At 36.3% G+C, this 16,014-nt stretch overlaps 1 protein-coding gene across 3 annotated transcripts in view; it reads left to right on the forward strand.

Annotated features, from left to right (window-relative positions):
* The first annotated feature begins 462 nt into the window (after positions 1 to 462).
* atp6v1h (ATPase H+ transporting V1 subunit H) overlaps positions 463 to 16,014 on the forward strand; it is a 28,399-nt gene continuing 12,847 nt past the window's right edge. The window contains exons 1-10 of one of the 3 annotated variants that reach the window (XM_041992524.1): positions 463 to 540; positions 1,050 to 1,200; positions 2,413 to 2,512; positions 3,746 to 3,835; positions 4,451 to 4,564; positions 8,136 to 8,240; positions 9,314 to 9,433; positions 10,285 to 10,382; positions 11,873 to 12,065; positions 15,688 to 15,866. In XM_041992524.1, the coding sequence (XP_041848458.1) occupies positions 1,097 to 1,200; positions 2,413 to 2,512; positions 3,746 to 3,835; positions 4,451 to 4,564; positions 8,136 to 8,240; positions 9,314 to 9,433; positions 10,285 to 10,382; positions 11,873 to 12,065; positions 15,688 to 15,866 (1,103 nt within the window). In that variant the 5' untranslated portion in view covers positions 463 to 540; positions 1,050 to 1,096. The remainder of the gene's footprint in view (positions 541 to 1,049; positions 1,201 to 2,412; positions 2,513 to 3,745; positions 3,836 to 4,450; positions 4,565 to 8,135; positions 8,241 to 9,313; positions 9,434 to 10,284; positions 10,383 to 11,872; positions 12,066 to 15,687; positions 15,867 to 16,014) is intronic. The other 2 variants (XM_041992525.1, XM_041992526.1) reach the window with 2 other exon arrangements.

Below are 16,014 nucleotides of genomic sequence, written 5' to 3' on the forward strand. Positions count from 1 at the left end.
AATGAAGGTATACAACAGCCTATTGTACAAGAGCAGTGCACTTACAAAATTAAAACTAAAAGTACTCATAATGCTTAAAAATGTATTGTGAGTTTTAGTCACTGAATTATTATGGTTGTTATGGTTATTATGGTTGATTCAATATAATTAGCCCTTGTACAATAAAATTACTCTTGTATTTCACAGTTGTAGTTAACAGTGGTGCTAATTTTAAATAATACAAATATATTTTTTTAATTAATCAAATTTTCTAAACAAACCATACTACAAAAACATCCTCGTGAATGAAGAGTGAAATTAACCTAAAAACAGTGAAAGTAGAAATCAACAATAAAATTTACATAAAATTTATACAGGAAATATAACAATTTAAGCATTTATTGTGACATATAATATAATCATCAAGCTTTTGTTTTTTTGGAAGAATACACGTGACTGACTGACTGGCTGACTGTCACATGACAAGTCGTGACGCCGTGTTGTAGTCTGTCAGCTGTTAGCACAGCACAGCCCAACACAGCACAGTGCAGCAAAGAGCTGGTAAATATATCACTTGCCATTACAGTTTGACCCACACATTTGTTTTAACAAACTGTATAAACTTTTCGTCTGCTTTCTGTGTAATGTTTAACGGGGTGCATAATGCCTTTGAGTCTAAATTAGCATAACTACCTTCGGTTAGCATCCTAAGTTATTTAGCCACCGTTAGTCTTAAGCTAACAATGCTAGTGTCACTGTTGATGCTAAATTTCACTGTCTTGTTTTGTGTATGTCTTAACTGTCTACTGTTCACTTATAGTGCAATAACGTAGAATGTATACTTTGTTGCTTTACCCCCTGTTTTCGAGAAGACTCATCATGTCTAGTCGTGACATTGGATTAAACCAGTTAGCTAACATGACCTGCTGCTGCTAGCTCGTTCAGCTTCAGTTGCTGTTTCCTATATTGGGTTCGAAAGCTCGAAACAACTCCTAAACCTGCCATTTTTCCTCTACGTAGACTCATTGTGCTAAAGGAAATTCTGATTTATTCGTTTATTTTCCTTTCAGGTGGAATTTTTTTCCCCATATATATATTATAGAGGATACATCTCAGGATGGATATTCGCGGGGCTGTGGACGCTGCAGTCCCCACCAACATCATTGCTGCAAAGGCAGCAGAGGTTCGGGCCAATCTGGTCAACTGGCAGTCTTATCTTCAGTAAGTTTACTGTACATGTACCAAAATATTATATCACATTCAATATGACTAAACGTGTATTATAAAAGGTAAACTGTTGGTAACAGTTCTCCACTCATGTGCCGTTCCACAGTAGCAGAGGAGGATGCAATACAATGATGAAGTTAGGAGGGCAAGTAAAGCCTCAAACTGTAGAAAACAACATGGAAAGCTGTCATTTCTAAAGGGAACCAATTTGTTATATTTGTGCATCATGATTGCTGTTAGCTCTGAGTCTCATGATCACGTGACATGAATTATAATTGACAAGTCAGTACTGTAGCTGCTATTTAAGTTTATAAAGTTTCAGTATTCTAGTCATCCAGTGGGTGAATTTTATTGTACTTGTTTAGCAGTGAGATTGAAGTACTGGATGTGTTGTACTAGAGAACATTATATTTGAAAGTGTTTTGTAATTTGTTCAACCCATTTTCACATATTTCTCCTTAAGAAGTCTACGTATGATGAAAATAAGAAGTTCGATATTGTGTAGCTGGACATCTTATTGACTATATTGGGATTTTTTCTTGTGTTTTGTGTTAATATTGTATTATAGACAGTGTGCTTTCAAACCAGTTAATCTGTGTTTGTGAATATGATAGGGAAATGATTGGGGTTCTCCTGCAGCTCTGCTGTAGTTCCTGGATTGTGATTCACTGTCTTGAGTGATACTTCCTCTTTCAACCCAGTTTTTTAGTGCAGCAACTCAGATATGAGTGTTAGTATTATTACTAAAACTTCTAAATCAAATTTTCAATCAAGGAGTTAATTTGATAATTTAATTCTGGTTTTAATTAGTCATACTTAACTTTATGTTTCATGTTTATCTTGAAAGAGTTGGGTGTCTTTGTCTTGACTAGAATATGTGATATGTTAACTGTCTTTATGGCTCAAGCTGCCCTTTGCAATTTGAGGCAGTATGTCAGTGACAAGGCAAAGCTGCAGTGAGTGTGCTAATGGTCTCAATGTGTGGTGTTATCTCATCTCAACAGTAAAGAAAATCATTTAGTGTTCCTTGTGAATATATAATAAAATAAAAATAAAGAAAACTTTAATAAAAACACCTTTTAGACAAAAGTTATCATCCTTGCTTGAACATTGTGTTTCAAGTGAAATGTACACATCACAGTAGATTTTTTTTTATTTTTTATTTTTTTTTTTTTTTTAATGGCACCTTAATTTATTTTCTTGTAGGAGTCAGATGATCTCTGCAGAGGACTGTGAGTTCATCAAAAAGTTTGAGGTGGCCAACTCTGAGGAGAAACAAGTTATTTTGACCAGTGAGGGACATCAGGTAAGCAGTCCTTGTATGACGTATTTGCATTTTCTTATCTATCTACCCCACCAGCCATTGTTTATCCATGTGTTCCCATGCAGGGTTATTAGTTCTCTACTTGAAATTAAAATGAATGGAAAATGCTTAAATCATTTAGGGGATGAGCAATAATAATACTTAAGTAAGTAAGAAAGTCGATAACTACCTTTATGAATTTTTAGAGCCCTTTATAGATGTGATGGCATTATAGCAAATAATACAAGTATTTTTCCTATATTAATTTTTCAATGAGTCATTGTGCTGGTGACAAAATGCACAATATGCATAATAAGTTAGACATTTTTTGTACAACCTAACTGTTTTTTTCATTGCAGCGTGGCAAAGTTGGGCGCTCCAGGCTAATTTCTTTTAGTTTAGAAGTGCTGCCAAACCCAAATTTTGCACAGTTATGTAAATTATGAGATATAATCACGTTGTTTGAGGGGGAAAATTCTTTTTTGGCTCACCTTTAGTTGTAAACATTTGTAGTGGCATCTTTCCAATGAGCCTATGTAGAGCAGTTGCACTAAATAACATTGTCCCACAGACCTTGTACTAATGTTGTTGTCAGACATTCATAATGTCTTTTCTGGCACATCCCAGAAATTCTAATTGGTGGTAACGTTTGGTCTCTCTGGTGACCAGTCTATGTGTGAAAATGGTGTTTTGTGCTAACTAAATGACTCTTGACAATTTGGGACTGATGATTTCCATTCAATCAGGAAAGTTAACTGCTGTCTGAAACTGAAGTCCCACTAGGAGGGAGGGCCTTTTGTAAGTCTGCCATGACAGATGTCATGTTTCTTTGAAGATGATATGATAATGAACATATCAGCCAAATGTTCGGTACACCAATGTTACCCTGAACATAAGTTAGTCACACTTTTCAGATTTCTGGTTGCACTTGGAGCCCTGGAGTTGTACAATTAAATACAAGAGGTTTTTACTTTGAAACCCTTCTAACTTGGGCCTCCTGGTTTACATTAAATATTCTATTTGTACCCAGTGTTAACATGTGCAGCTTCTTGTGTTGTAATGCATTTTTTTTTCTGTGCTGTGACCGCTTTACCATCATTGCTGACTCACTGTTCAGTCGATTACCATGAACATGACTTGAGACACTTCAGGTGCCTTTTTGCTCACTTGAGCTTGTGAAACAAAGTAAATTGTGTTTAAGAGATTAATGGGTGGTATGTTTTTATTATTTCTCAGTGTGCAAAGACATTTCTGAACCTGATGGCCCACATCTCCAAGGAGCAGACAGTCCAGTACATCCTGACTCTGATCGATGACACACTGCAGGTACACAGACAGCACTACTAGCTATCGGCATACTCATTTTCTCCGATGTGCTTAGATTTTAAACACAGCTACGATTTTAGTGATTGTTACAAGCTACAGCTCCAGATAATTAAATTCTGCTAGTATCCATAAGAAGATTTTTTGTTTTCTTTTTACTTTATCATTATGTGTTTAATAAAATGAAGTATTGGCTTACTTGTTTTTAAAATGAATTGGGATTACAACAAAAAAAAAATCAGCCAAATAATTTTTTTATTTTCACTTTTTGAGAATAGTGCTACAAAATATAAAGCAAAGTAAATGATGTGATATTTCTGCATCAGTCAAAGTTTTTTTTTTAAGTTTAAAGCAGCCTTTCTGTAAAATCCTAAATTTGAGCAGACATGGATAAAATAGAGGAAAACTAGCACCATCATCAACACTTCACACTTTTGATGAATTATGGTGGTTAGAAGATTTATTGCTTGACTTCAACCCTAATCCTGGAGATGTCAGACTTTCTCATGATTTATTTTACATCTTGACCTGGGAGGACTGTTTTTCAATACAATTTAATTATATTTCATGCAACCAGTTCGGTATTCAGTGCTCATCATTATCAACTGTATCAATTAGGAAAACCATCAGAGAGTGAATATCTTCTTTGACTACGCCAAAAAGCAGAAAGACACCGCCTGGTCCTACTTCCTCCCAATGCTGAATCGTCAGGACCTCTTTACTGTCCACATGGTGAGTAATAGATTTGAGCTTGGAGATAAAGAAACACAAGAAAAATCCAGGATATCTTTGCAACAGTGGCCTTGCTGGTGCATGTCAATCATGAGGGAAGCTGGCTTTATGTAGTTAAAACACACATCAGCCACAACATTAAAACTTGGCACCTAAAGTGAATAACCTTGATTTTCTTATTACAATGGCGTCCTTTAAGGGGTGGGTTAGAGATGTCGCAAAGTTATGGTGCAGTTGCTGCAGGACTGCAGATCAGTCTGAGTACTATGTTGATTCTCTTCTATTGCTTAAAGTGCCAAAACGTTGGCAATAACAGTGCAGGGCAATACAAGAGGAGTACCTGCCCTGATGCATCATGTTTTATATACTGATAATGGGATTCATATGTAATACTTACCTGTAAATACACAAACTGGCAAAAGCACTGTGATGTGGAAAATGGTATGTTTTGAAACCTTGGGTCCTGGCATTTATGTGGATGTTACTTTAAATAAAACACTCGTTAGTAGAGCTGTTGTTAGTTTTCTTGTGGCCTTTTTCAGTAGGGTTGTTGCCCTGACCACCCAAAATAATTGTTTAGCTTTCATCTGAGGGGCAGAAGAATTAACAAACCACACAGACCTGATCTCAGTCTAAGCAAGCATCTTGCATCTGCTGTAATTTCCTGGGGTTTGAAGGATCTCCTGCAAGCACTTTGTTGCCTGACTCCACTGGCTGTGTTGTTCAGGTTCATACTTTACATGTTATTCGTTTCAGTTAAGTTCAATTTTAGAAATTAAATTAAACTTATTCAATTTGATAGTTATATTATTAGATTTTTAACTGAGCGCAAAGCATTCATTTTCATCCAATCACTGACACTTTACAAACTACAGTAATGTGTTTTTGCCACTTTAGAGTCGGAGCAAAAACATTAGCATATTTCTTTTTAAAGCCGCACGACTGAACTTTGGCAGATTTTCCCAGTAAAGTGCCCACTAACGATGGCTAATTCGTCATCCATCTTGCATAAGCTATCTCCAGGCAGTAAAAGTCAACCTAATGTTGACTCTGCTCTAATGTCTGATGAGTAACTGTGCAGAAGCTGAAGCTAACAATGTGAACTTGAGTGGTTTTACAGATGTAAAAGATGAGTTACACAGGTAAGTCTTTTGAAATCCCATCAGCCGATGTTAATAATTGACACCTCTATCAATCTTCAGTCAGGAGAATTGAGGGATAGTCCACAAATTCTCTTTAGAAACACATTGGGGATCCACAAAGAAGTGAACCCCAAGTTATTATGTCATAGGAAGAGTGAATACTTTAATATAAAATCTTTTTAATCTTCATGGAAACTACTACAACCTTCATTTAAACAAAGATAGATTAATAAGAGAATACATAGCAGAGTTTGAGGTGTAATAAAATTTTTGACCACAAAACAGCAAAGATAGGACATGCTTTATGATAAAATGATTTATTTATTTATTTTTGTCGCTCCTTGGCTGCTAATTTATCACACAGTGATATGACTGATATCTTTGTAATCAAGAGTCTCTGCTTTCATACAACACAGTTTGTGTTGTTTGCTTAAAGTAGAAAAAAAATTACAGAAGCATTAGAGTAGACAGTGCTTTTTTATTTATTTTCTTACACTTTAATATAATTGCTTGGGGTCTGAATTATGTTTTGTTTGGATGGCAATGCTTGGTAGAGTATTTTAGCTGAGTTTCTCCTTGTGATTTTGTACATGTGCAAAGACGTTCTGTACTGCACAAATCCCACGCAGCCCCCTCTACAGGAGGCTCTTTTGATGAAGAGGTTAAGACCAGTTTTAGTAGACAAGACAACTCTAAACAGATCAGTTAGCAGAAACTGTATAATTATCTGCTCTAATGGCTTTGTAGCGGTTGGTTAATTGCCTGACTCTTTGGTCCTGTCAAAAACTTACACCAATAAACTTCTCGTCTTTTCCTAAGCTTTCCTTTAAATTTGAGAATTTAGAGAGGACCTAGAAAAAGATGACTGTGCTGCAGCACTCTTTCTTTATTTAATGCAGTCTTTTAATGTTGCATAGAGACTACATATCTTATAGGTATATAAAAATATAATATGAAGTATTGCATTATTTTCATGGCGCATAACTGGGAAAGAATGAAAAAAATGAAAAACGTTAACACTGGGTGCTCAAAGTCACTCCGCTTTCTACACTGGATACACATAACAGACCATCAGTTTGAAAGTTGTGGCTGCAAGGATTGTGGGGGAAACCATCACCTTTGTTTAGTCTAGGATGTTCAGGTGTTTACTATGCTGCAGGAGATAGTAAAGGAAGCACTGAAGGTCCTTTCCTTAGAATTCAGAGAATTTAAAATAGCTCGCATCATGGCTGCAGCTTAGATACTTCTGGGTGAGTTTATTCAGTAAGAAACCTTCCTATACAGGGTTCATTGTACTTTGACCCAACAAATAAATAAATAAATAAATAAAGCCCCATGGACATTTCTTTATGTGTATGTGGGCTGCGATCAGGATGGAAAGTATTTAGATTTAGAGTTGAACCAAAACATGGAATTTTTAGGAGACGACACAACGTAATTAAATGAGAACACATTGTGCTGAAATTGGTAATAAAACTCATAAAACTCAGATTTTCATCTAAGTTTGTGTTTTCTGTTTCATTTTTCATAGCCATGGAATTTTTTAACAGACGTCTCGATTTCTAATCTTAGCAAAGCATCAATAATTCCTCACAAAACATCCTTACCCTTTTTTTCCAGAAACAGCCAATTAATGTAATGATCTTTCTCTGCCAGCCTTTTCAAGTCAAGAGTGACCACATAACGACAAATCTAGTACTATGACAGGGCACACATGGCCTAATTAAGAACATCAGACAGATGGTATCCAGCAGGTGGGCGTAATGTGACCTCAAGTCTGTGACAAAGCACTTAACTCAATCTGAGAGTCATACTGAGTGTGGCTTTTGAATTTAAACTTCAATGCTTTTGCACCTCCTTTCCTAGCAAGAAGGAAATTGGGAAATTTTTTTTTTTTTCACAGGGGGGACACAACTGAAACTGTTTATGAGATATAAAATGTAATCTCGTCACTGTTGCACTTAAACTTCGATTTTGCCTTCGGCCAGCATTTTGGAAGTGTTTCTTGACTAAGTCTCCTAAACTTAAGTTCTCACTATCTCTTACCATACTTAAACTTTTTTTTATTATAAGTTTTTCCTTGAAATTTAAGTAGATTGATACTACATAGAATACTCTGCTGTGTAGAGTGCTACATGTAATGCAAAGTTAGACCTCCATTCAAACTCATATTATTGTGGGAAGCACTCTGAAACAAAGCAGTAAACAAAAACACTGTTTTTGGCAAGAAAATGATTGACTGTCACTGTTTGCTGTAATTCCCATACCTAGTACTGGGCATGTTTATCACTACAACCAGGGTTATAAAGTATTAAATATATGGCACCATGAAACTGGTCTAAGTGCATTTCATCTGAGCCTTGCTGTAAGAGTCTAACATTGTCTGACACAAGCAGAGGAAATGAAAAATGTCATCCTTCATACAATAGGCGGCAAGGATCATTGCTAAGCTGGCTGCCTGGGGCCGTGATCTGATGGAGGGAAGTGATCTGAATTACTACTTCAACTGGATCAAAAGTCAACTCAGTTCACAGGTACGTTGCAAAACTTTCCTGTTTATTCTATGCAAATGGAGAATGTAAGTAAGCTAAGCTTCTCAGGTGGTTTCATCTCATGAGGCTATGCAGAATATTACTGACTTCATGTTAAACCAAAACATTTTTTCCTCATTTTTTTGTCTACTTTGTCAGTAGTGGTGACTGTTGACATGACAAGTGATGGTGAATGGTAAATTATGGATAAGATAACTCCGATCACTCCAATGATTTTTTGTAAATAATGGATTTTTATAATAAATGCAGCACGGTCACAACTAATATACTTAATTAAAAAGCATTTTTGTGGTTTCTATGAAAGCTTCAATCCACTGGAATTCATCATGTGTCATGAATGTAAAAATATAATGTTGTGGCTATACATACATGTTGTTTAGTTTAGATTAACTATTAAGGAATTTGCTTCTTTTGCTGTCTCTTTTCTAAATTATTCTTAATTTATTTAGCAGACATTGACCTTTTAGACCTTCTTGCTCATAAAACATTAATTTATTCATTTCCTGTAATACTTTAATAATTTGAATAACCAAAGCTATATCTAATTTCTATCTCTAGTCACTCCTCATTTGTGGTTTGGGCACACAGTGTAAACCTTGTCTGAATTCATGCATTGCATTTATATTGGGTTTCAGCAGGTTTGTCAGACCTTGAGATGGTCCAATGACAGCTTTTCAGTGGGTCGTGGCGTTGCCTTGGCAAATATATGCACTAAACATTTAGCCGATAACAGCTGAACATTTATTTCTCAATTCTTTTCCACCTCTGCATTTCAAAACCACAAATTTCTTAATTTACCTAGTCTTCAGTTCAGAGACATCTGTTTGAAAAGCCTGTCTCCATTTTAAACTTAGCATATTTGCAAGTTATTTTCCTTAACTGCTTCTTGAAATTGCTTTTAATGGCAACCTCTCTCCTCAACAGCGAGGCAAGGAATCAGTGAGCGTTTGCTGTCCCTGCATTTATGGCCAAACACATAGTGCCAGTATGACTCAGCTGGAAGCAATGGCTTGTGAACAATGTTGCACCTGTTTCTTTTGTGTATGTCTTGTTAGAATCTACATGGTACAGGTCCAGAATCAGGCACAGGAGCAGGAACTATTTCCCCCAGTGAAGTGAGTATGAGTGAAGTGCCTCTCCATTCACTCTGGCACCTGCAGGAAAAAAATGGCAGGGTTTGTACAAGCTAGCATTTGTCAGCTGTCACTGGACTGTCACATCTCCTCTGTCCTCCCTTTTTCTCCCCCATCCTATTGATGCACTGCAGTTTTTTTTTATTTTTTATTAACTAGATGGTGAGACATGATTTTATTGACAGGAGTAATATTAGAAATAATTCTTCATTTAGACAGCATGGTGTTTGCTGCCACTGGTTGAGCTCAAGTGTACTAGTGAAAATGCATGCCGGAAGCCAATTCTCCCTAATGCTGAAAGCTTTCCTTGAATATTAGTGTAACAAGAGAAAATTGAACAAGCATTTGCACAGCAGCAGCAGCATCCTACCATCTTAAATTCCACATTATGTCAAGCATAGCGCAATTATTCTAAGAGGCGTGCTCAGAAATATGTCCACGAGACCTGTCTAATAACTTCTCTGCATTTCCAACCAGGTAACCTCTGCTCCTCTGCTCTTCTGTCTTCAGTGCTGCCTGAATCTCTTGCTGGATTTTTGCTTTTATTGAGCCACTTTCAATTAACAGATTAATGTTCTCCTCTCAGCTTCCTCCACTCTAATCTTACTTAACATTATTCTGCTCAGGTGTGATGAGCACTTTTCCCACTGTTGTGCTGTATATTTGTACATCTGGTGTGTGACCTAGCATGTGTTGATGTATACATAAGACAGGCTGCATGTGCACTGCCTCAGGTCTGATATGTGACAGTTATGCAAGGTTTGGACCGATCTTCCTCCACATGCTCTCTCTGTTCGTCAACTTGACTTTTTAATATTTTGTTTGTTCTCCTCATTGCACAACCAAGGCTGACGCTTCTGTTTGAGTTTAAGTTTGCATCTGTTTTTTTCCAGAGCTCTCAGTATGTTCAGTGTGTGGCTGGGTGCCTCCAGCTGATGCTGAGGGTCAATGAATATAGGTTTGCCTGGGTGGAGGCTGATGGAGTCAACTGGTGAGTGATGATTTACTTCCCTCAATGTTCCTGCAGTTGTTCACTGTCAAGAAAAATATGAAAAATTCTACCTTTAAAGGTCACAAGAAGTGTGTCCTTTTTGAGTTATTGTTCTACTTCTACCTCTACTTCTCATGTTTTAGCACATTTAATATGTATAATGTTAAAAATGATGACTCATTACTAGTATGGAAATTCATTTAGTTCCTGAAGTATTTTAGAGATTGAAGGCCACATTTATTACAATTAGTGCTCATTAAAATAAACCAACTGTAATTTCAAGTTGTTTTCCAGTACCTGGCTGGTGACCTTAACTTATGTATTCGTCTAATCCAAAATATGAACGTAACGATGACTTTCGTAACTTCTTCATTTTTCACCTTGTTTTTGTCACCCTGCAGCTTTCTTCTATACAACCAGAGTTTTATTTTTAGGCTGTTAGAAATTCTGTTTCTGAAAAGCTGTTGGACCAAAGTAAAAGAATAAGTGAAATTGAATATTAAGTATAAAATATCAACATTAGTATGCTGTTGATAATGACTATGTTCTACTGCTGTACGCTTAATTATTTCCATAATTACAGGTTTTCTGACTCCTGGACAAAAAACAGTTTCACTTAATTTCTCTGTAAAATACAACCGTGTAATAATCACAATTATTTTTGACCACATAGACTGTTTGGCATGGAGAGCTACCCCATTTGTTGCAGTGCTTTGCATCCTCTGTCTATTGAGGCATTTGCAGAAGAGCTAAAAAAGAGGCCCAAGCGGCAAATTGGGTATCCTGAATTTAAAATATGGACATAATAGCTCATCCAGACAAACTATACAGCTGTACAATGTTGTCACTGGCTTGCGATCTACTGGAGTTACTTGTCATAAATTTATGCTTTTTGAGCTATACATACGTTTCGTTTAACCATTTAGATGAAAAACAAACAGGCTGAGGCCTTAAACTCAGTTTCACATTTAATATTCTGTGGCCACATTTTTAAACGAGAGAATAGATGAACAAGCATGAAACGGAAAAGTAATTGAAAGCTTAAAATCCCTAAAACTGTCCAAAAGACATGCAGCTGAAATTATTAATAATTTCTATCATCTTTGTCTTGGCTCTGTACTTTTTTCTCAGAATAAGATTGTAAAACCAGCCTGGCTGCATAATTTGTGAGATAATTATCTATAAAACATCTATAAAATCCTCATCCGTGCACTTCACACCTGTTTCCACAAATGTACAAGTCGCTGCATGGTTGTACGCTGTCAGTACTGTGCTGCATTTTAAGCAACTCTTCCATTATCTGAAGACTGAACATTTTATTCTCTGCCCTCATCAGAGATAATAGAGGTGCAGGATGAAGGTACACAGCTGTGAGAGCTCGTCTTAGTAAACAGATAGCAGATATTAATGTGATGCCTCCTTCCATCACTCTGTGCTGATTTCATCCATTTTTAGGTTTCATTTATTTATTTGATTTTGTCCTGTTAAAGCATCACAGCAGTGCTGAGCAACAAGTGTGGCTTCCAGCTCCAGTACCAGATGATCTTCTGTGTGTGGCTCCTGGCCTTCAGTCCTCAGCTTTGTGAGCAGTTGAGACGCTACAACGTAGTGCCAGCCCTGTCTGACATCCTCCAGGAGTCTGTCAAGGAGAAGGTCACTCGAATCATTCTGGCTGCCTTCAGGGTTAGTGACAAATATCTCACTCATTGTTTCTGCCTCTAAAATGCAACATTTCATTGAAAGGCTTGAGCACTGAACTGCTTACTCATTTCCTTGGTCCTTTATTTTTTCCTTTGTTCCATTATCTTTAATGTTTTTTGTTTACACTCATTATTTTCAGTCATCTTCTGCCACAGCAGGAAGCTGTTTTTAATGAACAAAAATCACACCTTCTCAACACCAAACGGACAATGTAAGCACCAAAGTGGTGAGGACAGTGGAACATGTAGCAGCTTAAGTAACAGATATCTCCATCTGGAGTTAATGGAGACCACAGAGAGACATATAGGAAAGTGGGAATGCCACCTGGTTCTCAGAGACGTGGTTCTAAATAAATAACATAAGAACTGCTGAATGAGTAAGTAGACAGTTTCTTATCATGGCATTTTAATTTTAATCTAAAATATTTTAACACAATTAAACATCTGGCTTCTTATAACAAGAAAACTGCTTAAAAAAATTAGAAGCATTTCAATCATGGTTGACATCTTGCCTCCATATTGGTAAACCTATTGGATATGGTGTATTTGTACCAACTGCAACGTAATGGTGCAATTAAAATTCTGGTTAGAATTATAAATGTTTTTAATTTAATTGGTTTGTAGGAGTTTAGAAATGTATCTGGATTAGGGTTAACTTCTTATCAGAGGGTTGAGAGTTAACTTCTTACCAATGATTTCCTTCCAGAAAGCTACTGGTACAGAGAGCAGGGTTTGGATGTTTTAAAGTGAAGGAAAATGTAATTTTTCAAACTTTAAAGTTCTTTTATTCCTTTTAAAATGCAAAGAAATGTCTTGTTAGTTATGTTGATATATTAAGATCTGCCTTTTCCTGAGACAAAGGTCCAGCATCCTTTTGTAATTTCAATCTTTGCTGAGAAAAAAACAGCTGGCTGTGAGCTTTATGCTCATTTTTGCTCAGCATTTTAAATATTTGTGTCTATTTATATGACTTTTGTTTTCATAATAAAAGGGAACTCTATTGGTAACAAAGGACAAATGAGTCAGCCTGTAAGACAGCCAGTCCCATAAACAAAATATAAATGTCATTAATGGTTGGACCATTCTTCAGCTCTGCTTTCAGCTGCTTTGATGGCTCAAAACATCTGGTGAATGTTTAATGCTGTCCTAAAACCAGCATTAAATATTGCTGTCTTTTTTGTTTTTCCCAGGTAATTAAAGCCTTTTAGTTCTGTGTTTACAAACTTGAATCAGTAGCAAAGACTCTTATTTATCTCCACATGCTGAAGTGCTTCTTAACTGCAGGAAGATGGTTAGTTTAGACAGGACACCAGACAGTGTATGTCTGGAGCATCTGGAAAATGCATGGAAAATCAATGTGATAATTTCCAGCTCTGCATAAGACAAAGCATTGTGCTTAGTTATTAATTATGGAAATTATTCCATGTTAAATGATTGCCAACATTCATGTGAATATATATTTGTAAAATATTAATATCCTTTAATCTTAAAAATCATCTGCTTTAACACATTTAATTTGCCCACTTCTCAGTCTTTAGTACCTCACCATCCTCAGCATTACATTGATTACCCTACAAAATATTCATGTAGAGTCAAAGAACTATGGCCTGGAGGAAATATGGATTTGGAAAAGTAAAGAAAATAAGAACAAGTCAGTGTAAAGCTGGCTTTGTCCAACCCAGGCAACGTCAGACTGCCTCGGCAGCCTTTCTTCAAGCACAATGGTGGGATGAATGGCACTGATTACATGTTTGAAACATGAGCTCAGAGCAGGCTGATTTTTAAAATTCAATTTTAGAAGAAAATTCAACTCTTTTTTAAGGCTTCTTTTTCAGAAAGTTGCCATCAGCATTTCTCTGCTGTCATTGTGACCTGCATCAGTAGACATCAGTCTTCATTGTGGACTGTTTTTCAAATTGTCTGACAAAAATAATATTTTGACACCATACTGTAGTGGGACAAACATAATATACTATAATGTTTGCCTCAATGGGCTTCCTGTATCCTTGCATTTAATTTTTCCCCAGAATGTCTTTATCTCACTTCTCATATCATTCTGGTTGTTGCATCAAATATGTCGGAATGAGCCCTTGAAAGAAAGGAGCACCTTTTTTTTTAATTAGTCCAAATATATCTTTGAGTTTGGGTGCTAATTAAAAGCAATGCCAAGCTGTGAAAGAAGACCCTGACAATTGTAGACATAAAGCGAGTTTTCCCTGGAGTCCTGCTCTCTTTACATTGTGCATGCTTGACAGTAAGTAGAGTTACTTTATAAGAAAAGAATTGTTTTGTTGCCCACTGTGTCACTTCAAATTTTGTAAGCTGAGATTGTTACATGTTGAAGTTTCTACAAAATTATTTTACAAAATATATTCAGCGTTATTCTTTTTGTCGTTGTTTTCCCAAATGTGCTAATTATGCAAATCATTCTGTTCACCACATGGGACGAGTGAAGCAACTTAGATTATCCACACCATCTGGATGTCCTTGAAAACATCCTCAAATATAGTCCTGCAGTGTTTTTGATAAATTTGCTCCAGTCAAACTCTGATGCTGCAAATTAGAGTTTCTTTCCTTAGCAAAAGCTCAAGAAAGATAGAATTCCAGTACTCAAATAAAACTGACATAAAACTAAGTTCTGGTTTAAAAGCATGTACTGCACTATCTACCCTGGAGGAAATTCATATCTTTTGTAACTCTAATATTTGCAGAAGATGGTATAAATTTAAAATTATATTACAGTCTTTTCAAAATTCAGTTTTACTAACCCTTTTTCACACAGTGGTTGTGGCACATCTGCACAAAAAAAAAAAGACATTCTTGTTAATCCATACACAAACAGGAAGCTTAGTTCTGCACCACTGTGTGCTCACACACACCAAGGTGTACCAGAATCAGAAAGTACCAACAGTGCTGTGGGTCAGAACACCAGGTTCTGTGATGCTGGATCTGTCTGACAAACCTACAGTTACTGGCTCAGAGACATATGAGGCACATATTACTTCCATTTCATGCCTTGTTCTTTTTACACAGAACATGATGTGGAATTAAGGCGCACCCTTCCTACCGTCAAACAATAAAAAGGGACAGAAATGTTTCACAATCAAATGAGAAATTGGCCACAATTGAATAACCAGATGGCAGATTTCAGTCCTATGTGGACAAACATGGGTGTTTTTGTGTGATTAAAAAGTACATAAAAGTTCAGTAATACCACTGGGCATTAACTGATGTTGTCTTCAGTTTCCAGAGTCTGGATGGTGTGTCTTTGTTTCTGACGAGTTCTAATAATTTTGCCCATTGTCTCTGTTATTTAGTCTACTAAACATCAGCATAAACAGCCAAATCTTTAGAGACCTTCAATCTGCAGTCCTATAAATACCCAAATCCTCACATTTGACAAGCAGCTTAACACAGATATGAGTGTTTTTTTGTTTTCTTAATTAGTTTTATGTAACTTCTTATTTATCTTACTATTTTAAAATGGATTTCTCATTTATTCGTACAGGAATTTAGTACCCTTTTAAGTGTGAAAACCTCGCTCCATAACTAAAACATTCCCATATTAGTTGATTGATCGAAAACCTCTTTTTTCTTCTTGACAGAATCTTCTAGAGAAATCTGCTGAAAGGGAGACACGACAGGAATATGCTTTGGCAATGATTCAGTGCAAAGTCCTGAAGCAGCTGGAAAATCTTGAGCAGCAGAAGTACGATGACGAGGACATCACTGACGACATTAAGTTCCTGCTGGAGAGGCTGGGAGAGAGTGTGCAGGATCTCAGGTACCCAACAGACACAGATTCATGACATGCAGTCACTTTCTGCAGTAATTACTTCCATTATGTATGTGATGCCCTTTAATTAATTAATTTATTTGTGGAATAATCTATAATTATAAGTAAATGCTCATTAGGATTAAGGATATTGTAG

Source organism: Melanotaenia boesemani, chromosome 8, assembly GCF_017639745.1.
Source record: "Melanotaenia boesemani isolate fMelBoe1 chromosome 8, fMelBoe1.pri, whole genome shotgun sequence".
NCBI classification, from domain to species: Eukaryota; Metazoa; Chordata; class Actinopteri; order Atheriniformes; family Melanotaeniidae; genus Melanotaenia; species Melanotaenia boesemani.